This window comes from Gracilinanus agilis, chromosome 1 (genome assembly GCF_016433145.1).
Source record: "Gracilinanus agilis isolate LMUSP501 chromosome 1, AgileGrace, whole genome shotgun sequence".
NCBI classification, from domain to species: Eukaryota; Metazoa; Chordata; class Mammalia; order Didelphimorphia; family Didelphidae; genus Gracilinanus; species Gracilinanus agilis.
Genome location: NC_058130.1, coordinates 692,728,473 through 692,756,359, shown reverse-complemented (window position 1 = coordinate 692,756,359; position 27,887 = coordinate 692,728,473). Strand labels below are relative to the sequence as shown.

Below are 27,887 nucleotides of genomic sequence, written 5' to 3'. Positions count from 1 at the left end.
CAAATCACTTGACCCCCATTGCCTAGCCTTGACCACTCTTCTGCCTTAGGACCAATACACATTATTGAGTCTAGGAGGGAAGGTAAGGTTTAATTTAAAAAAAATTAAAAATAATAAAAAATTTTAAAAAAAGAAAGAAAGGATGTGGCAAAATCCTGTTGGGTGTTGATTTATGCTTTTGTTGTGTTATATTACCAACAATTCTGAATCCTTAGCCATTGGAAAAAGGCTAAAAGGCTCCTCCCAGCTCCATGCTAGGCCAATACAAAAGGTTCAAACATGTGCCAGTCCTCACAATTCTCCTAGAAGTAGCTCCTTAGAATAATGGATGTCAACAAACTGCTGATGTCTGCACTTAAATCCAGACCTCCATTACGTATAAATATTGGACAATTGGTGGTGTAGCAGAGAACACTGGACTTTGAATCAGCAAGTTCTCATTCCTGCTCTAGGTATTTACTGATTCTGTAGTTTGGATAAGTCATTTCCCTTCTTTGAGACTTTATTATAAAATGGGGATAATCTCAACACCTGTACATTTAAAGCATTTTTTAGACACTAAAGTGCTAGAAAATACTAGCTCTTATTGCTGCAATCATTATTGTTACAACTTCTTAAGTAGAAGGAAAGCTCCCTGAGGACTGAGACTTTCATTTTGTCTTTTGTGTTCCCAGCACAAAGCACATTGCCAGGCACATAGAGGCCAGTAAATTCTCTTTAATCTATGCTGATGAAAATAGACCAGAGAAAGTGGATTTAGGGCTTTCAAAAACAAATTTTGTCTGTTCTCCCTTTCTGCCTCAGGCTAGTCCTGAGGCAAAGTCTGTACCTTGAATCATAACAAAACACCTTCTTCCTTAGGTTTCCATTCTGTTTTCTTCTTTTCAAAGCCACTTTTACATCTTCTATCTCATTTAATCCTCACTGCTGCTCTGGAAAGTGGGCTAGACAATTATAAAATCCTACCTTCCCTTCTGGGACTGCAACTGAATTTAAAGACAATCTACTTTAATAATCTAACCTCCATAAGAATAGAGTGATCTGTTTGGAGGAAGAAGTCTCAGTTACTGAAAATCTTTAAGCAAGACAAAAAGACCACCAGAGGGTTTGTTGTGGAGGGGATTCTTACATGACTTTGATAGTTCCTGGCTGACCTAAGCAACCAAAGATTCTGAACCATCATGAAGTCATTTCACCACCATGGGTCTCAGTTTTCCTCTCTGTAAATTAGAGGGTTGTACTCTAAGGTCACTTTCAGCTTCAAACTATGATCCTATGATTCTGATTTTGTTAAAAGCCTCTTACATACCAGGGATATAGCTTTTTTTTTTCATCTTTATTTTGCTTTTCACCTGATTTACTCTCCCTACATGGCTGGCTCTCTTGCCTCCAAGGATGCCTTCCTGCTAAGGTCAATTGGATGATTGGTGAGTCCTCATCCCTTGGCCCAGACAAGAGGACAACTTCCCATCTGCCTTGGCATGCTTGACCTATACATCTTTGGGCCCTGACCCCACCACCTTTGTATTCCAACCATGTCTATTTTAAGTTCCTTGGATGCTTTCGGTTTGGTTTTTTTTTTGTTGTTGTTATTTTTTCCCTATCTCCAGAACTTAGTCCAGTGTCTGGTACATAATACTGTAATAAGTTTTTAATAGATGGTCTGTTTCTATTTGTCTTTCTGTCTTTTCTTTCCAAGCAAAGAACAAAGACAGCCTCTGCCCTCAAAGAACTTAAATTCTAATGAGGTAAAAGGGACACATAAAAGGAGCTGAAGGGAGTTTGGGAGAAGGTACCCTAACACTGGGCTTGCTGATAGAGTCAGAAGCACAATTGAGAGCTGAATTAAAAAAAAAAAAAGTTGGCCTTAGCTATCCCCCAAGTGGAGGCCCTAAGAGGAACTCAACAAAGGCTTGGGGTAGTCATGGTGGTGGGGTGTTGTAGGATGAAAAGACAGCTGAGTCATGACAGTAAGAATGTGGATCATAAGAAGCACATTTGGGTAAGGGGCAGAACCAGGGCTAGAAGTCTATTGGCTTTTACTCCAGTTGTTTTTGTTTTTTTTTTTTTTTGGTTTTCTGCTATGGATATAATAATCTCTGAACCATTAAAAATAGTTATTACACTGAGGACAATGGAGAAATATATATAGTGGGTATGAATGCAATGAAATATACAATCTGTGTGAATCTTTGAAGTAAAACAAAATAAATGATACCATCAAGGAGTTTTGTGACAGAAAGAGAAAACAAATTGGTAGTAGGGCTTGGGTGAAGGCATTGGGACAGCCAAATTGTTTTACTGGAGCCCTCTAATTGGATGAACCATCTGTGGAAAATTAACAAGAAGACCTGGGCAGTAATTATCCAGGATTAGCAGGCATGCCTTGGTTTTGATATGCATATTTGGAAAGAACTTCCAAATCCATGAGATCACAGATATTTAAGCATTTGAAGAGTCTTGTATACCACAACACCCTTTACATCTTCTCTCACTTTGGACTTCAGTTGTGTTTCTAGTTTTGACCTCTATTAATATTGTTACAAGGACACTCAAGGAAAATGGCTCCACAACTATTTTTAGCACACATACACAAATAGACAGCAGGGCAGGCAGCTCTGTTTGCTGACATCACTGATAACTTTTGGAGGTAGAGAAACCAGCCAAATCTATCAGCCTAGCAATGCTGTCATAAAAGGGAATGAAGTTAACCTGATATAGCCTGCTCATGGCAAAGCCATCTTGGTTCTTATTGATCATTGCTTCCTTTTCTAGATATTCAGCTATCTTTTAACAAGATACTGTAGACTTTTGTCAGGATTTTAAGTCAAGTGCATTGGCTTATAGTTTTTCTTTCTATTGTCTTCCTTTTTCTCCAAAAAATTGAGATCACATTTCTTATGATTTCCTTCATGAACATTAACTTGGAAATCACTTTTATCAATTCTTGTAAGATGAAGAAACTAAGACTCACAAAGAAGAAGTGGCATATAAACTAGTAAGTGATAAGACCCAACATAAAATACATGTGTTATTGGACAGTGAAAAGAATGCTAGATTTGGAGTCAGAGGACAGGGATGTGAATCCCAATTTTGTGATTTACTATTTGTGTAACACTGGGCAAGTCACTTACCTTAATAAAATGAAGGTATTGTATTTTATGACCTCTATGGTCACTTCCAGCTCTGAATCTATAATTCTATAACTTCAAATCCAGTGGGGTTTCCCCTGAACTTTGCTTCTCATCCATATTGATAGGTTTTTAAAGCACCAGGACCATTGTTCTTGTTCTCTCTCTCTCTCTCTCTCTCTCTCTCTCTCTCTCTCTCTCTCTCTCTCCTCTTCTCTTCTCTTCTTTCTCACATTGAGTTTTGACTTGAATGATGATGGAATGTGGACTCTCTGGGAAATAATGGCTCTTCACAGAGGTGAGCCCCACACTGGAAATCCATTATCCAGCTATGAATGACATTTTTGCTTAGGCTGACCAACCTTAGAACCTAGAAGAGAGACTTTGATGATATCATTATATTCAAGGGGAATAAAAAACTATGAGAGGAACAAGATTAGAGAAAAATCTCATGACTTAGTTGTTTCACTAATAGGGGGAAAAGCTCTTGTGGTAGGAAGGTATCATGGGAAACTGGTCACCTAAGGCTTTGAGAGTTGAGTTTTGTTGTTGTTGTTGTTGTTGTTGTTGTTGTTGTTGTTGTTGTTGTTGTTGTTGTTTTGTAAAAATACATTTTCCTATTATGTCAATAAATGACATTGCATTTGGGCTCTTTTTCTGCTGATAGGAGAACATAACCAGAAGTAATTTCTACCAAATTACAAGGAAACCTCCAAGCAGCTAGCTTTAAAAAAAAAAAAAAAAGAGTAACAAACACATTTAGCTCACACATTGCCAAAGCCAAAAAATTCATATCTTGCTGGTGATGACCCTCTCTACTGTACTTAGCTAAACCAGCCTTTAGGCATTAGGGCATTAGGGTCCAGTTGTTGGGTTGTTGTTGTCATTTTGTTTTGTCACTGTCCTCAAGACTCCATCAGTTTCATTGATCTACCAGTCTTTATATTCTACTGGTGTGAACGTAGGGCCAGAGTTACACCCTGATGAGCCCTCAGAGGGGAACTTTTGTGGAACTACCCCATAGCAGTAAGCTGTTATCCAACAAGATTTCTGTTTGGCCCCAAAGGGCAGAACTAGAAACAGTAGATGGAAGAATTATAATTGCAAAGCACTCTTTTGAATCTCATTCCATTCTTATAACCCTGTAAGATAGATGCTATAAGTCTTTTCATCTTCAATTTGCAGGTGAGAAATAGGGGAATAGAGAAGATTAACAAATTTTATTTTCTTTTTTTAATTAATATTTAGTGAGATTTATTTGTTTATTCAACATTCATTTATTTTTTTGCATCTCCTACAGCTATCTACTAATGCACAGATTCCACATCAGTGGTTGATGCCATCCAAGTTCTTTCCAGTTAGATATCAGGAGCTGGAGCTATTTAAATTGAGCATATAAAATAGTGGGCTTGAATTCCATCTCTAATACTTATTAGGGTAATGACCATGGGAAAGTCAATTTGATTTTTCTTGTATCTGTAAAATGGAAATGATAGCAATTACTACAACAAGGTTAAGGTCAAGGGTTCTGCAGAGATGGATCATAGAACCTTGTCCCCTTTATAGCAAAAAAACAGTCAAATCAAACAAATGAACACCTTGGCCACTTCTGAAAATGTGTTACTGCTACTATCATCACCACTACTAGTAGTAGGACTAGTACTACTAGTCCTAGTCCTACTACTACATGATACTATGGACATGTTATCATGGAGTTGTTCAAGGGCATTCATGCATCAATTAGGGATTGCACTAAATTAATAATAATAAAATGGATCATAATTATTTAATAATCATGCAATAATAGTGATATAATGGTTGATTGTCTCTTCAACCATCCAATGAGATTCGGTAATGTGATGAATGTGTTAAAGCTAAGTCGTATAATGGATAGAGTATTGGATTTGGGGTTAGGAAGACCTGACTTCAACTCTGTGATTGGCTAAGGAATATAATCTTTTTTTTGCCTCAAGTTCCTCACCATAAAATGGGCATAGTAGTAATTCTAACCTACCAGGGTGGTTGTGAACATCAAATGAGATATTTATAAAATACTTTGCAAACTTTAAAGCACTTAAAATGATATTTACTATTATTGTAACAAAATCCCAGATATCTATTTCTAAGTTGGGATAATGACTTTTTCTCCCTACTTATTTTTTCCCCTATTCAATATTGAGGCCATTGGTCATATCATGTTAATTCAATTCCATTGAACAAGTATGGCTAAGGTGCCTGTTATGGATAAGAAAGTGTTTGAAATTCCCTACCCTCAAGAATCTTACACTTTTCTAAGGGGCAAAAAATATAAACAACAATAAATATAATTTAAGGCTGAGTTTGTTGAGGACAATGAAGAAAGTCAGACAAAATGTTCAAGGATAAATCAGTTCTAATTGTAGTAGTGTAGATTTCAGAAAGACTTCATAGAGAATGAAGAAACTGAGCCTTGAAGGATGGAGATTTCAACAAGTTGAGAGGACAAAATGGAATGCATTTTTTGACTTTGGATGGCCTATTTTAATTCATGGAACTGAAAGGAGACAGAATAAAATCACTGAATCATTCATTCCTTTGAATAGCTAATAATTAAAGAAAAACAAAAACAATCACTAACCTAAGGGTTGCTGCAAGAAAGAACAATCATCATATTTCTGAGTCATAGTATATATTCTTCTGTCCTAAAGTAATGATTAGTATTGAAACTCAGGAATTTTTTGTTCTTAGGCAGCAGTGCCCCAGAAGCAGGACAACATAGCTGGAATGTTTTCTTTAAAAAAATGGAAATACTTAGCTGGAGAAAAGAAGGCAAAGAAAGTGATTTTTAAATCACCTTCATATAGTACTTTATACTTAAAAATGCTTTATGCTTGGGAAAATTTCTATAAGCTGATGCAAAATAAAGCAAACAGAACAAGGAAAACAATATACACAAATTGAAATGATTCTTTTTTTTAACCCTTGTACTTCGGTGTATTGTCTCATAGGTGGAAGATGGACACTGCTGCTTTTGTCATTCTCATTTTAATTTTCTTTTTAAAATATTTTTATTTATTTATTTTAAACCCTTGTATTTCGGTGTATTGTCTCATAGGTGGAAGAGTGGTAAGGGTGGGCAATGGGGGTCAAGTGACTTGCCCAGGGTCACACAGCTGGGAAGTGGCTGAGGCCCGGTTTGAACCTAGGACCTCCTGTCTCTAGGCCTGACTTTCACTCCACTGAGCTACCCAGCTGCCCCAAATTGAAATGATTTTAAAAAATATTTCATTGATATCTTTTGTTTTTTTTTTTAAAAATCAGCCTTTTCCCACAGCATCCTTCTTATTCCCCCTTACAAAGAGCCATTCCATATAGCAAATAATATATTTTAAAATAACAGAGAAAGAAAAAATATCAACAGAATTAGGCAACCCACAAAAAAGTCTTAAAATAGATATTCTATACCAAACCTGAGGACCTCCCACATTTGCATGAGTGGAATAGGGATATCTTCCTGGATTTACTTTCTGAAATTTTGTAATATTCCCTCTGAATTATTTGTGATTATACTTTATGCTATTGTAGTCATATATTGTGTTTTTATCCCTCTGTATTTCACTCTGCATTATATCATGTAAATCTTCCCATGCTTTTCCCTTTCTATCACATTTCTTACAGCATAATATTCTTTCATCCATGTATCAGAAAGCAGTTAGCTATTCCCCAATTGTTATGCATTTGTTTCCAATTCTTTCCTTCCACAAAGAGTGCTTCTGTAATCTTTTGGTTTATATGGGACATATCAAGACCTTCTTAGTATATAAACTTGGTATATAAATTTGGTAGGGGAATCTCTGTTAGTGTATAGACATTTTAGATGCTTTATTTCCATAGTCCCAAATTACTTCCTAGAATTGTTGTACTAATTTCCAACTCCAACAATCAGTAACTTAGAATATTGTTACACAATTGTGAGTTTTAAGTGCTTGTTTTGAAAACTCTTTGTTCAACTTCTTTGATCACTCATCTATTGGGGAAATGACTTGTGTTATATATATTTTATACATATATACATATACATATAGATATGCACATAAACATATATAGCAATTATTTATTTATCATGGATAACAAACTCCAGACCTGGGAAATTTGATTCAAATATTTTTTCACTCCCTATTTGATCATATCCTTTCATGTCCTAGGTACATTAATTTTTTTTTTTTTGTGCAGAAGCTTTTCAGTTTTGTATAATCAAAATTATCTGTTACCTTTTGTTATTGCCTCTCTGCTTTGTTTGATTAAGGATACATTTTTTCTCTACAGCTGTAAAATATATATGATCTGCTTCTCTTCTTTTTTATGGTATGATCTTTAATATCAATACAGGCTATAATCATTTAATGAAAAGGCTCCTCCTACCCCCATGGAAATGTGATGCAGTACATTTGTAATGATCATATAGCACAAAGAGAGGGGAAAATACCTTTATTCCCTTTCTTTGCTGAGGATCATAGATTTGGAATCTTGTGCATTATTGCAGACTCAGTTTAAGTTATATTTTTATTAGTTTTCATGAGCTACTTTTTTCCTCTTCTCCGCATATATTCTTTTTCTCTGTTCCTTATTTTTTGATAAAAGATGGAAATTGAAGAAGTAGGTATAACTTTGGAAATGCAGGTGATATTAAAACAAAAGATATATGCAAAATTTTGAATAAAAAAACAAGTACTTAATGTCATCTAAAGTACATATTGGTCTGTGAATTAGACAGTGAAGGATTTATATTCTAATATTACAGATGGGGAAACGGAGGCTCAGAAAGGATGTGAGGTTTTCCCAGGGTCTATCCACTGTACGTAAATTGAGAGTAGTGACTTAATTCAGGTATTCTGATTTCTAATCCAACCTTCATGCCCCAGAAGTTGGAGTGTTGACTGTTGGCTGTAACTTTAGGCAGGTGTGTGTGTCTGTGTCTGTGTGTCTGTCTGTGTTGAGAGGGGGAGTGCTTTGATTAAGCAAAACCTAAAGATATGCACTCTTTGTGGAAGAAGTAGTCCAATGGACTTTGTTTTTGGATTTCAGAGAAAAAAGGATCCCTGCCTAAGACAAGGTTGTGTGAGGCTATGAAATGTCTCGCCTCTGAGTTCCTTTAGACTAGAAAATAAATCAGCATGCTGAGCAGATGCTTTGTTTGTGCAGCTAATAACCCAAGGAGCTTGTTTTACCTGCAGTCTAATACAATGATAACTGCTGACATCAAGCCTTGGCCTTGTTGGGGGCTGAGAGAGAGGGACCAAGAGAGATCGAACATTTTGCCAATTTAAATGCAATTGAATAATGGGGACAGATTTTGTATTCTGAGTGAAATTCAGTTCTTTTTAGCATTCAAATCCAGCTGTTTCCAGTAAATAGCTCCAGCTATTTTTAGATGCTGTCTGGCCTGGAATATTGAAACAAGAAGCAGTGTGGTTGGTATAAAGGGAGTTCTAGCCTGGAAGCAAGTTGACTTGGGGTCTTTTTTCCAGTTCTCCCTCTAACTAGATGTATGACCTTGGGGAAGTCACCCTCTCAGGGCTCTGGTTTTCTCATTAGTAAAATGAAGGAATTCAATTAAATGATCTCTAAGATCCATTCCAATTCTAACAATCTGTGTTTTTAGAAGAATCCTTCCTGCTTTAACTTTCTTTGTTCTAAGAGTCGTTTCAGTTCTAACACTTAATGTCCTTAAGTATCTTTAAAATCTATTTTTAAATTTTAATTTAAAAAATCTATTTTTAAAGATTGTAGGTCTAGGTCTGGAAAAGGCTTCAAAGACTATCTAGTATAATTCTATTTAATTTAGAAATGTAGAAACTGAGGCAAAAGAGAAATTCAGTGATTTTTCCAAGGTAAGAAAAAATAGGTACCATAAGAAATGATGAGTAGATTAAAAAACAGCAATAAATTGGAAAGAACTACATGAAATCATGAAGAAAGACATGAGCAGAACCAAAAGAACATTATATACAGCAACAGAAAGATTATTTGAAGATTAACTTGTATATGTTCACCTCAGGAGAAAGAATTGATAAATAGAAAAAAGGGAGACACAATTTTAAAATATACATATATATTTATAGATGTTTTCATCTATAAATATATGTGTATATATATGTGTGTGTGAATATATATGTATATAAATATGTATATATATTTTTTCTTTTTTTTTGTCAAATGATATCTTCTATAGTACAAGGAGGGAAGGGAGGAAGTGTGATAACTGGGAACTTTAATATAACTAATAAATAATTTTTTAATGTATCAAAAATAGGATTTGAACCTAGATCCTCTGACTCCAGGACCAGTAAGTACTTTTTCATCTAAACCAGGAGTCTTCACAAATCCATGAAAAATAATATAATCTATGTTTGAAGGCTTTATCTATATTTCTCTTTCCAGGTTTTTTGAGGCAACCAGGTAGTACAGTGGAGGGAGCACTGGGCCTAGAGTCAGGAAGACTTGAGTTCAAATGTGATCTTAGACATTTACTAGCTCTGTCACCCTAGACAAGTCACCTCTATTTGCCTTGTTTCCTCATCTGTCAAATGGGGATAATAATAGCATTTACCTCCCAGGATTGTTGTAAGAATCAGATGACATAACCATTGTAACACCCTTAGCATAATACCTACATAGTAAGAGCTATAAAAATGTTAGCTATTATTATTATTTTTAACCATTATTATTACTTAGGATCATCGTGGATTTTAAAATTAGAAGAGACCTTAGCAGTCTAGTCTGCCTTTCTCATTTTACAGATAAGAATACTGAAACCCTGAGGAATAAAGTGTTTTTCTCTAAGACATCAGGGTAGTAAGTTACAAAGGTAAAATTTGAACCTGGCCCTTATCATTCCAAAATTCAGAGCCTTTCGATGGCTCTTCATTGTCACATATTCCAGTCTAAAATGCTTTGTTTTTATGTTTTACCATATTTTGGACATCCCCTTTAGTACTAATAGTCTAGAGGTGTATAATTCTGTGGATGCCCATTTAGTACTTAAAAGGGGTTAGACTTGTTTTAAAAAATCAAGAAAAGAAATTAAATAAATCAACAAAAACATACATTTTTTTGCTTCTTTCTAGAGCTGACTTCAGGGGCCTCCAATTTCTTGATTATCACTTTACCCACATTCACTTTCTCTGCTTATGATTACAATATTTATATTGTCAGCATCTGAGGTCTGGGACTGACTTTACCTTCATCTCTGGCAGTCTCTTTATTATTTCTTCTGTGTGTGTGTGTGTGTGTGTGTGTGTGTGTGTGTGTGTGTGTGTGTTTGGTTGGTTTATTTCACTGTCCCAAGTGCCTGCGAGAATGGAGGTGTTTATGGCCCTGATTCTCCATCATTATTTTAGGAGCTGGAACAATTTGGTCATCATCATTAACCCACCCACACTGAATGGCTGATGGACTTGAGACATAATGCTGAGAGTGAGAAGAAGAAATTTATCCATTAAAACCTCTTACGTACATAGAGTGTTTTATACTGTGCTTTCAAAGCACTTTCTATATCTACTAGACATTATCTTTGTGTAAACTCTGGGAGGTCAGTGAGGAATTGGTAACATCTTCTGTAATGGGTTGTGTGGATCCCAGGCATTGGAGAATCAGGGTTCTGGGAGAAAATTTCCCTGCTCGTGAATCATGGAGAAGCGCCTATGGTATGATGGCAAGAGCGTTGAACCTGGAGTCAGGAAATCCGTTCCTATCCTGGCTTTAGTAATTACTGGTTGTGAATTTGGATGAGTCAATGGATCAGTAAGATTCCGTTTCCCATCTGCAAACTGAAAATGGTGCCATGTGTATTTCTTAATTCACAGTGTTCTGCAAAATCTGAAGAGCCATAACAATATAAATATATTGGGGAATGGCCGAACAAATTGTGGTATATGCTGGTGATGGAATACTATTGTGCTCAAAGGAATAATAAACTGGAGGAATTCCATGTGAACTGGAAAGACCTCCAGGAATTGATGCAGAGTGAAAGGAGCAGAGCCAGAAGAACATTGCACACAGAGACTGATATACTATGGTAAAATTGAATGTAATGGACCTCTGTACCGGCAGCAATGCAATGACCCAAGACAATTCTGAGGGATTTATGGAAAGGAGCACTACCCACTTTCAGAGGAAGAACTACAGGAGTAGAAAAACAGAAGAAAAACAACTGCTTGGACACTTGGGTTGATGAGGACATGATTGGGGATGTAGACCTGAAAAGACCACACCCATGTAACTATCAATAATGTGTAAATAAGTCTTGACTGACCACACATAATAAAACCAGTGGAAATGCGAAAAAAATATAAATATATAATATATAATATAAAGTACATGAATATAAAAATATTAAAAGATTCTTAACTATTTGGTGGAACATATTGACCACTTCTTAGGATCATGTTTTCAAATACATACAACAAAATATATAGAAATAAGGGAAATGAATTATATTTGAATACAATTTTCATCTTTAAAAAAAATAAGTTCATAGACCTCCCCCCTCCCAAGAGACTGACTTCTCCAAACTCACTGAGACAGTGAACATCGGAGATAGGATTTGAGCCTAGAATCCAGAACCAGCGATTGTGACAAAATACCACACAGCCTTTGTCATTCTCCAAAGAGGACTGGGTTTCTTGGACTTGCTCTTAACATTTCCTACATATTTATTATGAGAGACAGCATGGTATCAAGAGCTATCTTTTGGAGCTAAGGCATTATGGGTTCAAGCATCCACTCTGACACATATGGGTTGAATGACTCATGGCAAGTTACTTAATCTCTTATTGCTCTATTACTCTTAATTTTCATTAATTAATTATTAATGACACCTAATTAATTAATAATTATAAGTAAAATGGTAATTAGTAATTAATGCTAATTAGTTAATTAATATTATTTTTATAATACTTTATATAACACTATATTACTATAGTCTTCAAGACAATAATTTATAGGAAAGTGGCCAACCTAGATTGGAAGAGGGAATTTCTTTGACTGGGGAGTTTCCTATACCGGTTAAATCATAGGTTTGGTCTCTAAACCCTTTGTTATTGCTGTTCAGTCATTTCAGTCTTTAAGACCTCATTTAGGTTTCTTTTTTGGGCAAAGATACTGGTTTGCCATTTCCTTCTCCAGCTCATTTAACAAATGAGGAAACTGAGGCTAACAGAATTAAGTGACTTGCCCTGGTCATACAGCTAGAGAGCTTCTGAGGCCATATTTGAATTTCTGACTCCAGGTCTGGCACTATCTAGCTGCCTTATTCCCTATCAGGTGTTACTTTGAACATTATTATAATCATTTATGTATCTCTCTTAATATTAATTATATATGTATATACATTGTAAATACATGTGTAATATAAAAATAATACTGTGTATCTCTCTTAATATTAATATACATGATACATATTGTTATAGATATGACTACATATATCTCTAAATATTTGTTCTTTATCAGTTTCATCCAATGGTGAAACACCCCACTCATTTTGCTTAAATGACAAGATTCAAGAATTGATATGGGGGCTTCTGTTGTCTAACATCATGTGTTGTATGTATGTTCTCTTGTAGCTATGACATTCTTTGTTCTAAAGCCTCTTCTTAGCCTAGAACTTCATCATTACCTTCAGTGCACTTGGCTTTATGGATCCATTTTTTGTTAACACTTTTTGGGGGCGTTAAACAATTCATTCTTTATCTCTCAGAGCCTTGCTTCCTAGTATATTTACCTCTGGAACATTTTTCATTCTCCTCCTCAGCCTTTGTTTATTTCATATAATTTATCTTTTCCCAGGCTGCCCTCTGCTGCTGCTCAGTTAATTGCTTGTTGTTCAAAGTTTTTATTGTTTAAATCTTTTTTTTTTTTATTAAGTTTAAGCCAATAAAAGAGTAGCCAAGAGAGATACAGCTTATGTTTGGTGCTTTTTTTTTCATCCCACACTCCCCCAATAAAACTGCTCAGAAAAAAAAAATAGACAAAAACGAGAATTTGGAGTACAAAAAGGTTTAAGCTGATATATAGAATCTGGAGTCATAGTATAGGACAGAGGCAGCAGGCCATAGTCAAAAGGGCTTCGTGCAGCAGACATGGTTTATAATTTTGGCACTGCCACTCCTAATTTGTGTAACCTTGGGCAAATCATTCATCTATTCTGGATCCTAATTCACTCTTCTAAAAATGAGAGAATTAAACTATTACTTTAAGGTCCTTAGAAGTTTATTCATGGATAGAGTGCAGGACGTAGATTTTAGGAGACATGAGTTCAAATCCAGCTTCAGAAACAGTAGCTATGTGATCTTCAGCAACCTCTGTCTGCATCAGTTTTTTTAAACTCTCAAATGGGAATAATAATATCTCTCCATATCCAAAGGTTGTAAAGAATATGAAATATTTGTAAAGCATTTTGTAAAAACCTAAAAGATCATGTAAATGCTACTTATCATCTATGCTTTAATGTTCACTATTCTAAGTTTCCTAACAGCTCCAATATTCTATATTCATTTATTTTGTCTTACATTCTGAGATTCTTCTATTGAGGGTAGGGAGGGAGGGGAAGGAATATTCTTTTTTACCTACACCAGAGGGCTAGAGTCATCAAATCAAAGGTGGCCAGAAGCCATCAAATTCTACTCATACCTGAAGCCTGAATCACCTCTATCATGTCCCTTAAAAATGATCATCTCTGATATGATAGAAGTCTCCCATAAAACTATACTCCCTGATGCTGCCCTTTTATAGCTCTAATTATAAGGTTGTTCTTCTTAAATCTAATTGTTCAGGAACTTTAGGGAGAGTTCTCAGATCTTAGCTGTAAATGGATTCTAGGAGGACATCTCTTTCAACCTCCTCATTTTACAGATAAGAAAAGTGAAACCCAGAGAACTCAAGTGATTTGCCCTGTGCTAAACAGTGTTTCACTAGCAAAAGTTAAAATAATTAAGTGTATATGAATGCTTTTCAAAGTACCAGAGGCTTGATTATCTGGGACATGGGGAGCAGCCATGTAAGACAGGTAAGGGTTGACATGGGGAATAATCCAGTTCAGAGATCCCCATGGTTGCCAAATTTTTACAGTTTTGCAAAGAAGAATGAGAGTGATTTAGGATTTAATCCCAGACTATTGTTCCTAGCTGGCTCTATTCTTTATGCTTACTTTCTATGGTGATCTATTACCTGTTAAACTAGACTCCATTCTCTCTGGGCATCATGAATTTTTGCCAAGAACCTTTCTTTCTCCTTCTACCTCCTGCCCACATCACACAAAGAACATTTTTTTAGCCATTCAAATAAAAGAAACAACTTAGTATTGTGAAGAGACTAACAGCCCTGATTCTAGAAGACTGCAATTCAGGTCCATTTTCTAAAAGTTACTAGGTGTGTAACCTTAGGTAAATCACTGTACTTTTCTGGTTTGTTTTTCTAATCTAAAAAAAAATGACTAGTGCAGCCCCTCGTTGCTTCTTGCTTGGATTACTGCAATAACCTATTGGTGTGTCAGCTTGCCTCATGTCTCCCCCTGTGCCAATCTATCCTCCATTAAGCCAATAAATTGATTTTTCTAAAATATCAATCTGACCAAGTCAGCCCCACTTCTCCACTCAATAAACTCCAAAGGCTTCCTATTTTCTCAGACTCAAATATAAAATGCTCTATTTAGCATTCAAAGCTCTTCATAAACTAGTTCCCTCCTACTTTTCCAGTTTTTTTATACATTATTCCCCAACATGTCCTCTTCAATCTAATGACACTGGCCTCCTGACTTTTCCACAAACAAGATCTTCTATCTCTTGGTGCCTGGCATTTTCTCTGACTGCTTCCCATGCTAAGCACACTCTCCCTCTTCCATGACATCTGTTGATCTCTCTGGTGTCCTTCAAGTCCAAAATAAACTCCTACCTTCTATAGGAAGCCTCCCCCAACTCTTTTTAATTCGAGTGCCTTCCTTCTATTAATTATTTCTAATTTATCTTGTCTATAATTGTCCTATCGATATGTATGTGTATTTATAGTATAATTATCCTGTCTATAAAATTGCTTTCTATATATTTGTTTTCATGCTATCCCCTCTATTAGGCTGTAAGCTCCTAGATGGCAGTGACTATCCTTTGTCTCTTTTGTATCCCCAATGCTTAGCACATTGCATGGTGCATAGCAGATGCTTACTAAATGTTTATTGATTGATTACTAATTAATTGATAGTTATTGTCAGACTTAGTCAAAGAACAATAAAATATAGTGGGAAATACACTGGACTTGAGTGATGACTTAGGCTTGAGTCCTTATTCTTCCTGTCACTAAGAATCCTTAGGATTCCAAGCAGGAAAGGAAGCTAGAAATTATTTAATTCAAATTCCTCCTTTTAGAGATGAGGAAACTGCAACTAAGAGAGATTATGTAACCTAAGATGATGACCTAGATAGTAAATGGCAAAACTTGAATTTGAACACAGATCCTTTTATTTTATCCTATATCTCTTTCTTCATTTTCTTCCTAGCTTTGATATTTAGGACAAGCCACTATCCTTCTAGGCACCTCTGTTTCCTTATTAGTAAAATGGAGGAGATGATCTCAAAGGTCCCTCTCAATTCTAATATTTTATTTACTAAGCTCAGGTTTCTTTTGGCTTTTTAATATTCTTGTGATGCTATAAATATAAACACACTATATAAGTATGAATTGTTGCTGCTGTTATCATCAAAGTGAAAGTTTAGAAGCTTAAGTACAAAGCCTGAGTATTACAGGAAAAAGCACTGGTCTTTGAAAGAATCATAAGTGAGGGCCATTTTATTAGAGGAAATGAGTGACTGAGTCAGGATGCTAGGGCAGGCATTTAAGCAAGGGATACAATTTAAAGGACGTAATTTTTGAAATTAAAGTCCAAAGAAAGGAACTTGGGCTCAGATGAATAAAGCCAGAGGATTTTTGCTAGAACTTGGTGACAGCAACAGAGTGGGACCAGCTTTAAGGCCAAATTATTACTCATCTGCGTGAATTATGTATCTATAGATTCTTATAGCTTCCCTACAAATGAATTGGGATTGTTCTCAATACCCAAGGAGGTGGAGATATCCCAACCTAGGGTGATATTCCTCAGTGAACGGAGGAGAGACTCAGGTAGGTCATTGCTGTAGAATTCTCCTCAAACTCTCACTCTCATGAGAATGGGACCAATGCTCTTGATTAGTGGCAATTAACAAATAAATCCAGAGTGAGGTTTAGTTTTTAGGTGGCAAAGATCTGGTTTATAACATCATTCAAAAGAAGAACCAGAATCCTGATGCCTGGCATACGGTAGGCACTTAAATGATTCTTAATTGATTATTGGCTGGTAAGAGAGATAAAAGAATTATTGACTCTTTATATATACATAATTTTTATCTTTGCTAAATGATGCCTCAGAACACAGCAGATTAGAAGCAGAAAATTACATGGGACTACAGACACCTTGACAGTCACAAGGGAGAACCTGAAAGCAAAGGGAGGGTCAGAAAATAACACTCTTCATAATGACACAATTTCCCTAAATGTTAAAGCAAAAGAATGGATCCTAGGTTATTGGATCTGTTGGATCTAATTGGATCATACACTCTAGTCAACATCCAGTTATGGACTATGACATTTTAAATATAGGAAAAAATGAGATTCAGTTAAATGATTTATAGGATAATAGATCTAGCAAGAACCTTGGATACCAAGGAGTCCAATACCTTCATTTTACAGACGAGGCAATGAAAACCCAGAATGTTTACATAATCATCCAAGGCCAAATGTGGAGTAGGATCAGAAGCAGAATTTGAACTCAGGCTTTCTGACTCTAGAGATGATATGTTGTTTCCATAGAGCCAGGCTTCCTGCCCAAAACCACATAGCAAGTTAGTGGCAAGAACAGAACCTTTGCATCATATTGTGACACAATTTCCACACCTACCCTCTCCTTTCCCTCATTCTCTGGGCATGAATTCTTTTTTCTTTTGTTTGTTTTCCCTTTCCTTTTTCTTCTTCTCTAGGCATGGAATAAGTATTTCTGTAAGCCTACTATGTTCCTGTAACCGTGCTAAATGCTTTAAAAACCTTTATCTCATTAGATCCTAATAACAATCTTGAGAGATAGTGGCAATGATCATCCCCATTTTATAGTTAAAGAAACTGAGGAACATAGGTTAAGTCCCTTGCCCAGGGTCACACAGCTAATGTCTGAGGCCATATTTGAACTCGGCTATTCTTGAGCTCTACCTAGCACTCTATCCATAGGGCCTAATAGATGACTCTGCCTGCCAGTTTGTTTGTATTTTTAATTTGATTTATTTTTTATTTTTACAAATTACACACAATAACAAATTTCCATGTTAGTTTTCTAAAGTTATATGATCCAGATCATCTCCTTCCTTCCTTTCTTCACTCCCCCTACCCAGAGCTGGCAAACAATTTGATCTGGGTTATCCATAACATAAATATTTTAAGTATTTTTTAAAGCATTGACCACTTAATCTATTCAGGTCCTTGTGTTAGGCACTCAGGAAGGATTTGGAAGAAGAAATGCATCCTACCCTTGTGAATCTTACAGTGTGGTCAAGGAGAAATTATATAAACATCAAACAAGGAATTCCTATAAAAAATGTGACATGTATTGAAAGTCAAATGAAAGAAATGGAGAGCAAAGTTTAGGAAGTCCAAGATATGCCTGCAATGATTAAAGGAAGATAGAATGGAAATCTTTGGACAGGGGCTCTGGTCTGTGGCTCAGACCTTCTTGCCCTGGCTTTATCTGATAAGACATTATTGAGAAGGAAGGATGCAGGGCTGACCCTGAACATCTTGAATATCAAGGAGGATCCAGATAGGGAGGAAAGAATTGGGAAGAATTTCTGAATTGAAATTAACCAAAATTTATGCTCATTAATAGGGAAGAGAACAATTTATTTCCTATTTCTTAAGGGAAAGAAAACAGGTAGGTGAGAGTCCCACATAGACAGGGCATGTTCTATACATTCTAGTGCTGGCTCAAATAAGGCTCAGGCTGGTAATCAGATTATGTTTTTAGAACACAATGAAAGGGCACATATTTTATTCATCAGTTTTGGGACACTTTAGAGGTATAAGCTCCAGCTGGGTCCCTCTGAGTATGAACGGCATTGTGATTTCTATTTCCCCCAAAAAAGATGTTGAATCAGAGAATTTTAGATCATAGAATATTAGGACTAAAAACCACTAATTAGCAAGCATTCATTATATAAATACTTTGTGTCACGTACTGTGCAAGACACTGAGAATACGCCAGAAGACAAAATGGAATCATTGATGCTTTCAAGGGGTTTATATTCCACTGGAGAAGATCTAGGATTTAAAATTAGAAGGGGCTTAGAACACAGAAAAACAAAACGTATAACATACGACCTGGAAGAAATCTACAATAATAATAATGCTATTGTTAATAATAATGATAATAGTAATAAATAATAACAATACCTAACATTGATTAAAATTCCTCAAGGTTTGTGTTATTCCACTTCATTTTCACAACAACCCTGCCACATAGGTGCTGTTATTACCTCCATTTTAAAAACGAGAAAACTGATGCTGAAAGAGGTCAGCTAGGTGAGGTAGAATACCTGTCCTGGAGTCAAGAAGACTCATCTTCCTGGGTGCAGGTGTCAGACAGTTATTAGCTGTGTGGCCCTGGACAAATCACTTAACTCTGCCTTAGTTTTCTCATCTGTAAAATGAGTTAGAGAAGGAAATGGCAAACTAGTTTGATATCTTTGCCAAGAAAACTCCAAATAGAGCCACAAAGAGGCAGTCACAACTGAAAACAACTGAACAACAAGAGCATCTAAAATTCAATGTTTAATTAATCACATTTAATTTTGGGATCATCTTTTGAGGTTCCATGTGTGTATGTGTGTTAGGCAGAAATGCCTAAGTGTTTGTATAAGGCCTGGAGTGAAATCCAAGCTATTTCTTCCTACAGACTCATGAACTTTGGGACCATGGCAGGGATTGACAAGTGCTTGACCCTTAAGGTCAAGGATGGAGAAGATGCTCATGGAGATTCTACTGCTACTTGGCCTGGTGTATTCTCTTGAGTATTTCTACGTTTTAAGCAATTGACAGAGAACAGGTTTGGGCCATTCCATTGGTAGGATCTGTACCAAATCTTGGCATATCAGAATAATAGTTGGAAGAGACCATAAAGGTCACCCATGGCTTGCAGTTCCATTCCAGCCTTGAATTCTACATCAGGAGACATCTTCCATTATAGCCTCTTAGAACAATTTGAGAGGTGATAACTGTTTCCTCTCTAGATCTGTCATACTTTTATTTACTCCTTTTATTTAAGGCAGTGTCACACTCCCAAAGACCAGGAGTCTTAACCAGATTTAAATATAAAAGAGAAATATTTAGTAAAATAAATAAAAATACAATCGAACTAGATAATGTCAGTTGGTAGTTTTCAGTTCAACAAGAATCCATTTTAATTTTTTTAAATCCTTATCTTTCATCTCAGAGTCAATATACTGTGTATTGGCTCCTTGGTGGAAGAGTGGTAAGGGTAGGCAATGGGGTCAAGTGACTTGCCCAGGGTCACACAACTGGGAAGTGTCTGAGGTCAGATTTGAACCTAAGACCTCCCGTCTCTAGGCCTGGCTCTCAATCCACTGAACTACCCAGCTGCCCCCAAGAATCTATTTTAATTTGATGTTGCTGACTTAAAGCACTGAAATTCTCTTTAAAGATGCATTATTTAGGGGCAGATCAGTTGGCTAAGTGGATAGAGAGCCAGGCCCAGAGACAGGAAGCCCTGAGTTCAAATCTGGTCTCAGATACTTTCTAGCTGTGTGACCCTGAGCAAGTCACTTAACCCCCATTGTCTAGCCCTTACCTCTCTTCTTCCTTAGAACCAACACTTAATTTTGATTCTAATACAGAAAGAAAATGTTAAAAAAAAGATTCCTTACTTAAGAATAGTAATTGATGTTATTGCCAGACATGAAGCTATTGTCAATTAATATCACCTCAATGAGAAGTGTGTCAAGTTGGCCTTGGTTATCTGGCTGACTCTGAGTGAGAGAAAGGCCTCATGAGTTTTGATGAAAGGACTATTGCTTGGTGACGACAACCTTCTTTTGCTCAGATTCCTAGGCTAGAGGATGATAAAAGGCCATCACAGGTTACACTTTGGCCAAAACGTTGCTAATTGCTTTCCCTCAGGTTTTTAATTCCTTCTTCAAGGTCTGTTACTTAACTCTAATGGCTTTTTCTCAAAGAGATAAAGACTTAATACTCGGTTCGATGTTGTATGCCCAAGCCTCCAATTCCATGACTGTATAGCAGACTTTTAGAAAATAGTTATTGAATATCTTTTCTGTCAAAAGAACTGAAGAAACATGAAAGTGTTATTTATTTTTTAAATGCATACCTTCTGCCTTAGAATCAATACTATGTATTGGTTCTAAGTATGAAGAGCACTAAGGACTAGGCAATGGGGATTAAGTGACTTGCCCAGGGTTCTCACCAGGAAGTACTCAAAGCCACATTTGAACCCAGGACCTTCTGTCTCCAGACTTGCTCTTTATCTAATAAGCCCCTAGATAACTGCTCCTAAATAGAGTACTTCTTGTATGGAATACTGTCTGTGCTATAGGTCATGGTGACTATGTCAGCTGGTTGTACTGAATTGTTTGTTATTGTTATCAGAATGGCTTATTTATAACAAAATTATTGTAGTGTTAAAAACAAAAGTTATCAATAAAACTTGAAAAGTCATCAGAAGAGAAATCAAGTTATCAAAATAAGCCAATGTGTGACTCATGAACTAAAAACCCAATTAGGGATATAGAGGTAATTGATAAATTTTTTTAATTATTATTTTTAACATTCTTTTCTTTTATAATTGAATTCCAAATTCTTTCTTTCCCTCTCACCCCTCTGTCCCTACTGAGAAGGCAAACAAAATGATATCAATTATACATGTGAAATTGTGCAAAATACAGTTCTATATCAGCCAAATTTTTTAAAAGCCAAAAAGTGTAAGAAAATTTTACTTTAGTTTGAACTCAGTTCATTAGTTTTGTTTCTCTAGAATTATAGCATTTTTTTCATCATGCATCCTTTGGAATTGTTTCAGATCATTGTATTGATCAGAATAGCAAAGTCTTTCACAATTGATTATCGTTACAACAGTGCTGTTACTGTGCACAATGATCTCCCAGTTCTTTGCACTTCACTTTACATCAGTTTATATAAGTATTTCCAGGATTTTTGTTTTTCTGAGACATCCCCCTTGTCTTTTCTTAGAGCTATAGTAGTACTCCATCACAATCAGGTGCCACAACTTTTTTAGCCTTTCCCCATCTGATGAGAATTCCTTTAATTTCCAATTCTTTGCCTCCACAAAAAGAGCTGCTATTAATCTTTTTTTTTTTTTTTTTTTTTTTTTTTTTTTTTTTTTTTTTTTACCTATAGGTTCTTCATTTTCTTTGCTCTCTTTGGAATACAGCCCTAATGAATGGTATTATGGGTTCAGGATATGCACAGTTTTATAGCTCTTTGGGCCCAGTTCCCCAGTTCCACATTGTTCTCCGGAATGACTGGACCAGTTTATGACTCTACCAGCGGTTTATTAGTGTTCCTCTTTTCCTTTCATCCTCTTTGCATTTGTCATTTCTGAAAGGTGTGAGATGGCACCTCACAGTTATTTTAATTTGAATTTCTCTAATCAAGTGATTTAAAACATTTTTTCATATGGCCATAGATAGCATTGATTTTTTTTCTTCAGAAAATTATTTTTTCATATCCTTTCACCATTTATCAATTGGGGAATGACTTTCATTTTTATAAATTTGACTCCGTTCCCTATATATATTGAAATGAGACCATTATGGGAGAAATGAAATTTTTTAATATTATTTTATGGTCTATAGTGCCTTTTGGCAGAAGAGATCGTTTTGGAGATCTGGAAGCTTCCAGGGCTTCCACATTGCTGTGATCCAGAGAGAGGTGTACTCACTGCTTTCTGGTATTCACCCATGAGAAGGCTTTGCTCTCCTGTGCCCACAAGCACTAGTGCTTCTCTGCACCAGGGACCCTGCTGCCTTGTGGCTGACCACAAGGCCTCCTCTCTGCTCTGGAACTGTGACCCAGAACCTTTTATGGGTAGTAGGATTACCATTCAGTGCCAGCTGCATCTGGCCAGCCAAGGGTCCCCGGCAATCTCTTTCTGAGCAGTTGTCCAACCCTCTGACCATCTCTGAGTTGAGAGTTTGTGAAGCTGCTTTTCCTGCTCCTGCTCTTATGGCCACTTCAAAGGGTCATAGCTGTTGCTGCTTCTGGGAGTGCTCAGGGCCATTGCCCACTCTGGTGTCAGAGACTTCTCCTGCCAAACTCCTAAGATGTCTTTGGCAAAAAAAAATATCTCATTCTTATCTTTGTTGGTTCTGCTACTCCAAAATTTAATTGGAGTATTTATTTTAAAGTTGTTTGAAGGGGAATATTGGGGTGTTTGGCTGGAGTACTGCTTATACTCTGTCATTTTGACTTCTAACTACTGATAGATTTCTTTCTTCATAAGGGCATCTTCTTACAAGGTTGTTATAGTTCTTAAAAACATATATAGTCCAATGGAAACAAGATTGCATCTAGCATGTAGTGGGTACTTCATAAGTAGCTATTCAATGTTCAATAATATAACTATTATTTTTATAACAACAATATAACATTTATTTAATATGGACTTAGAATATTACACTGTTAGATACCTGGGGACTTTTTTTTAAGTTTAGATAAGACATAGTTCCTGTCCTCATGGAGTTTATAATCTAATGGCAGATAGGATTAAAATTCTAACCAACAACTATGATAAACAATGGTATATGGTAAGTGCATTACAGAAATGCAAGCAAGAAGCTATTTGAGATCTGATGGTGAAGACACTGGCAGGAGAGATCAGAGACAGCTTTTCTAGAAGAGGTAACATATGTCTTTGGTACGTTTTAAATTACAGATGGAAATCCAACCGTTGAATGATGAAAAGGAAAATATTTGAGGCATAGAGAGCAATGTGAGAAAGACCATGAATGCATAAGGGTAGAGTGAGAGTTCAGTGGACAAAGATTTTTGTAAATTTGTCTAGGGCTTTATGTGTGTAGAAAAGGATATTTGGAACAAGTCCAGAAGCCAAGGGTAGGGCCATATTATTTAACATGTTAAATTTATGGTGAGAATATGACTTTATAATAGTTTAGAGTAAGAGATAGAAAGAGACTGAAAATTGATAGCTAGAACATGAAGTATTATCATAGCATTTTCCCCAAACTGAAACTTTTCAGATTTTTCTCAAATGTTAACACCAGAACCAAGGATAGGTAGTTGTACTGGAAGGGAAGCAAACATAATTCTGGTATCATATCATAGAATTAGCATGCCCTAAATCTCAAGAAGAGGCATTTAAATGCAATGAAGGAGCAAGAGACATATTTGAATTTATAGACAACTTTTGTGAGTTTATATTCTTAGAAATGCCAGTGAGTCAGGGCACTTCAGTTACTTAAGTTAAACAAAGGAAAAAAAGAAGAGGAAAAATAACCCTCCTCCTCCATGCCCTGTTTGTATGAGATATCCTATTATCATTAAAATTTACTTAATGAGTTCTAGGAAAGTTGCTTTTCAGTGACTTTGGGATTGTAAGTTTTCATTATTTTAACCAGAATCGAAAATTAAAAAATAAAATCATCTTTTGTAGGGATTGGGGCATTCTTGTATCAGTGCAGAAGTCTAATGATGACTTTTTGTTCTTCTTGCATCAATTAAAATTTCAGACTTTAAAGCTAAGCTTCATTGCCTTCTGTTCCTTGAAGCATTCTCTTAGCCTCTCCACTTAGAAGGATCTCATAGAGTTTTAGACCTGGAAAAAATTTAGTTTACATAATCTAATCTTCTTTATGTCACAGATATGCATTGAGCACTTGTTGCCTTCCTTCCCTCATAGGGTCCTTTATGTGCCTCTTCCTTTCAATCACATTCTATATTGTATTTTATTTATTTTTTGTGTATTGTGAATCCTGGAATGGACTGTATCTGCCTTCAGGGAAAGCATTGGACCTCAAGGGAATGAAGGAGCAAAAAGGGAACTTTGAGATGAGTTTGTCCATCTCTCATTTTATAGATGAGGTAACAATCTCAGGAAGCTTAAGTATTATCTCACTGCAATAATGTTAATAATAATAATAATAATAATAATAATAGCTAGCATTTCTACCTGATCCATCTTTTCTTTTTTTTCCCCTTCTCAATCAACATTCTCTGAGAAGATGCTTCATACCATTTTCCCTACATAATTCCTTGTTTGTAGCATGTTGCAGTCTATTCATGCCCACCATGCTCCTCTCCCTTACCTGGTGTCTGAACACAAATATCAGTGCCTCCACGACTGTAGTGCTCTATGACATTCAGCTTCACAATATCCTCATTATAGTGAAAAGTCTGAAATTAATCAAAGAATCAGACAGTTTCCCAAAAGCAACCCAGTCTATTCTTTTGCTCCCTTACAATTCTGGACTTGGCTTATGGTGCATTTACAAAGTTTTTCTTAGATATTTGTACTAATGAACAAGTTCTATGGGTTTTCCATTCTGCATATCACACTCTATCAATATGAATTTTCTAGTCCGTCAGTCAATGAACATTTTAAAAGGGCTTGCTGTGTGCCAGGCACCACGCTAATGCTAGGGCTACAACAGCATTTATTAATTTTTTTCTCCCATGTGGGTGGTAAGCTGAAATCTTGGGTGATTATAGATTTCATTTTGGTGGCTCAGCAGTACTCCTGGGTTTGATGCAATTGGTGTCACGCATTCTTTAAATAGGACCATCTAGAGGACTTTACCATCTATAAGGACTTCCCTCTGATTCTGAATTTACACTGAGCACTTTCTATAATAGCAATGACCATTCTTGGTCAGCATAGGTCTTCTCATTTTATACCTTACTTGATATTAAGAAATGTTGTCCAAATTGTATCTCTTGTTATCACTCAAGGGAGTTTGTGTGCTTTTTCACATTTATGGGAAAGAGTGCTGTAGAAAAAAAATTAAGGAACCATTTTGTCCTACTGAATGGACTTTATGGACTTAAAAAAAAACTGTAAACAGATATTCAGCTTAGAGGGGTCTTATCCCCTCTGCCTTGTCATTCTCTTCACCTTTAAATTAAACTGTATGATTGTTAAAATGTGGTCTCTTGGAAAATATCACATACAGACTCCTGCTCATTGTTTTCTCATACCTTTGTGAGAGACACCCATGATTTATGTATATATATATATATATATTATTCTTACAATTTTTATATAGATGAGAAAGAAATTATGTGATTCCAGAGCTATTAATATTCTCTGTCACTTTTTCTTTGCTGGGAGGAAGGTAGTAATAAAGCTCACAGTTTTTAACATATCTTTGTTATCCTTCCCCTTTCAGAAGCTCTGAATGTCAATTTCTCAACTTATTATGAGTGCTTAATAAATGTTGAATTGAATTGGTTAAAAAAAAAAAACAAAGTTGGAAGTAGCTAAAGAAACTTTGTATTCTAGTGGCCTTAACTATGGCTGAGCTGGGGGTTAGGAGACTAGTGTCTTAATCTTGTCTCTGCCCCTAATTTATATGACCTCTCAGGCCATCCTTAAAACTTTCAGATCTAATAGGCTGTAGAATTGAGCTCTTTCAGCATTCTATGTGTTAAGCGCCCTCCTAACTCTAATACTGTTTTCTAATAATAATTCTTCTCCATCTTAACATTCTAAGATCCCTTCTAACTCTGTACCATTTCACAATGGTAACTGGCACCTTAGCTCATTCTGTCTTGTCTCCTTAGAATCCCTTCTGCACTCTTGAGCTGCCTCTCTCTTCCTTTATGGATATCTTGCCCATCACAGTGGATAACTTGTGATCGCTATTGGCAGAGGAAGTATACTGGGAGTCATAGATTGTCTGAAGCATTAAAAATATTGATACTATAAATGCTTATCACATATTGAAATATCTGCAAGATACTCATGATCTAGCATTTCTTTAAGAAAACTTCAACATCTGCATTTCTCTATTTTCATGGAAGAGATGGGAAAACTTAATGGCCTGTTACTGTGTTTTTTTTCCCAATGAATATGTATTTAAACAGGTCTGTTTGCTTATTCTCCACATCCTGTTTGCCAGAGGGGCTGGCTTCTTGCCTGGTTTAAAGAGCTGACATGACTTTGGTTTTGTGTTTGCTGGGCCCTGCTCCATTGCCAACTCTGTTTTTCCCTCTACTTATTTTTGGGCAGGTTTTGACCTGATGGATTTATTCAGTGTGAAGGACATCTCGGGGAAGAAAGAAGGTGGTGCTCAGAGTTCCTATGTTCGAATGGGATCCTTCCCGGTGGTGCAAAGGACTGAGTAAGTGTGACTGACTCCCTGCTCCCCTCTTCCTGGGCCTGCCCTGTAACTAGCTCCAGGCAAGATGAGAGAAAGGGACTAGCTGACAATAGTTGTTGGCTCCAGTGATGACAAGGGCCATTGCCCTGCTCCTGGGCAGAATGCTTTGAGGTGTGGAAGCCAGCAGATCTCCCACCTGGGTTTTCAGCCTGCTAATTATTCTTTTGATTGGTTTGTTTTTTCATCTTTGTAGAGATTTTTTTTTTATTTCACTTCCCCTTTCTTGACCCTTCTGAAAGAACTTCAAGATACAAATCAACATGCATTCATTCCTCAACAAGATTTATTTGAGGGTCTACTATGTGCCCAGAACTGGTCTAGGGGTTGAAGAGTGTATATCAAAACCCATGATCCTTACCATCAATCATCCTGGGATTCAGCAGATGGCATTTTAGACTACAAGAAGAAAATAAGATGGGTGCCTTCAAGCAAATTGAGGTTGCGATGTTGTTCAAGCCCCTTTTTTAGTCATGATGAGTTCTTGTGAATACAGCTTACATTCGAGAAAATTTTTTATAGTTTTGACTCTACATAAATCATGTATCACAAGCACACATAGAGAAGAGGAATGGATCAAAGAAGGTTTATTGAAGAAATGGCATTTGAGGTGGTCTTGGCAGATGGGTAGATTTTTTTAATTGAGCTGATCATTTATGACCTATTCCTTGAAGGATGGATAGGATTTCCAAAGACAGAGGCCAAGGTAGAGGTCATTCCAGATCTAGGGACTGAAGTTCCCTAGCCACAGAGATGGGGAAACACAGAATGAGACATTTAATTTATTCATTTAGCTAGAGATAAATGTGAATATTTGAACTGGAGCATTATGTATGCACTGGGCAAGTACAATAAGTGATGCTGAGAGCAGGGCTTTAGACTATTGGCTCTTGAAAATTAATACTTACTGACTTTGAAACTAATTTGCTGCCTTTTGGTCTGATACCATAGCTACATTGCACTTTGAGATCTTTAATATGTATAAATGTGTGTATATATGTAGATAGCTATATACATACACGTATGCATAACTATGTACTTATAGATATATTACACATATGTTTTATTATTATATATTATGTAGCTTTGTATATTACATACAAGTCTATAAATGAATAGACATATTAATATATAGATACATATTAATTATTATTACTGTCAACATGTGAAATAGAACTGGAAAAAAGATATACTACTTTACTTACAACAGCCATCATTGGTACCTCATTAAATAGTGCTATGAAAGTCACTCCAGTAATTCTAT

The 27,887-nt window shown here is 36.1% G+C and overlaps 1 protein-coding gene across 1 annotated transcript in view; it reads left to right on the top strand.

Annotated features, from left to right (window-relative positions):
• COL22A1 (collagen type XXII alpha 1 chain) overlaps nucleotides 1-27,887 on the top strand; it is a 506,948-nt gene that overhangs the window by 77,438 nt on the left and 401,623 nt on the right. The window contains exon 4 of the mRNA XM_044684460.1: nucleotides 26,476-26,587. Within this exon, the coding sequence (XP_044540395.1) occupies nucleotides 26,476-26,587 (112 nt within the window). The remainder of the gene's footprint in view (nucleotides 1-26,475; nucleotides 26,588-27,887) is intronic.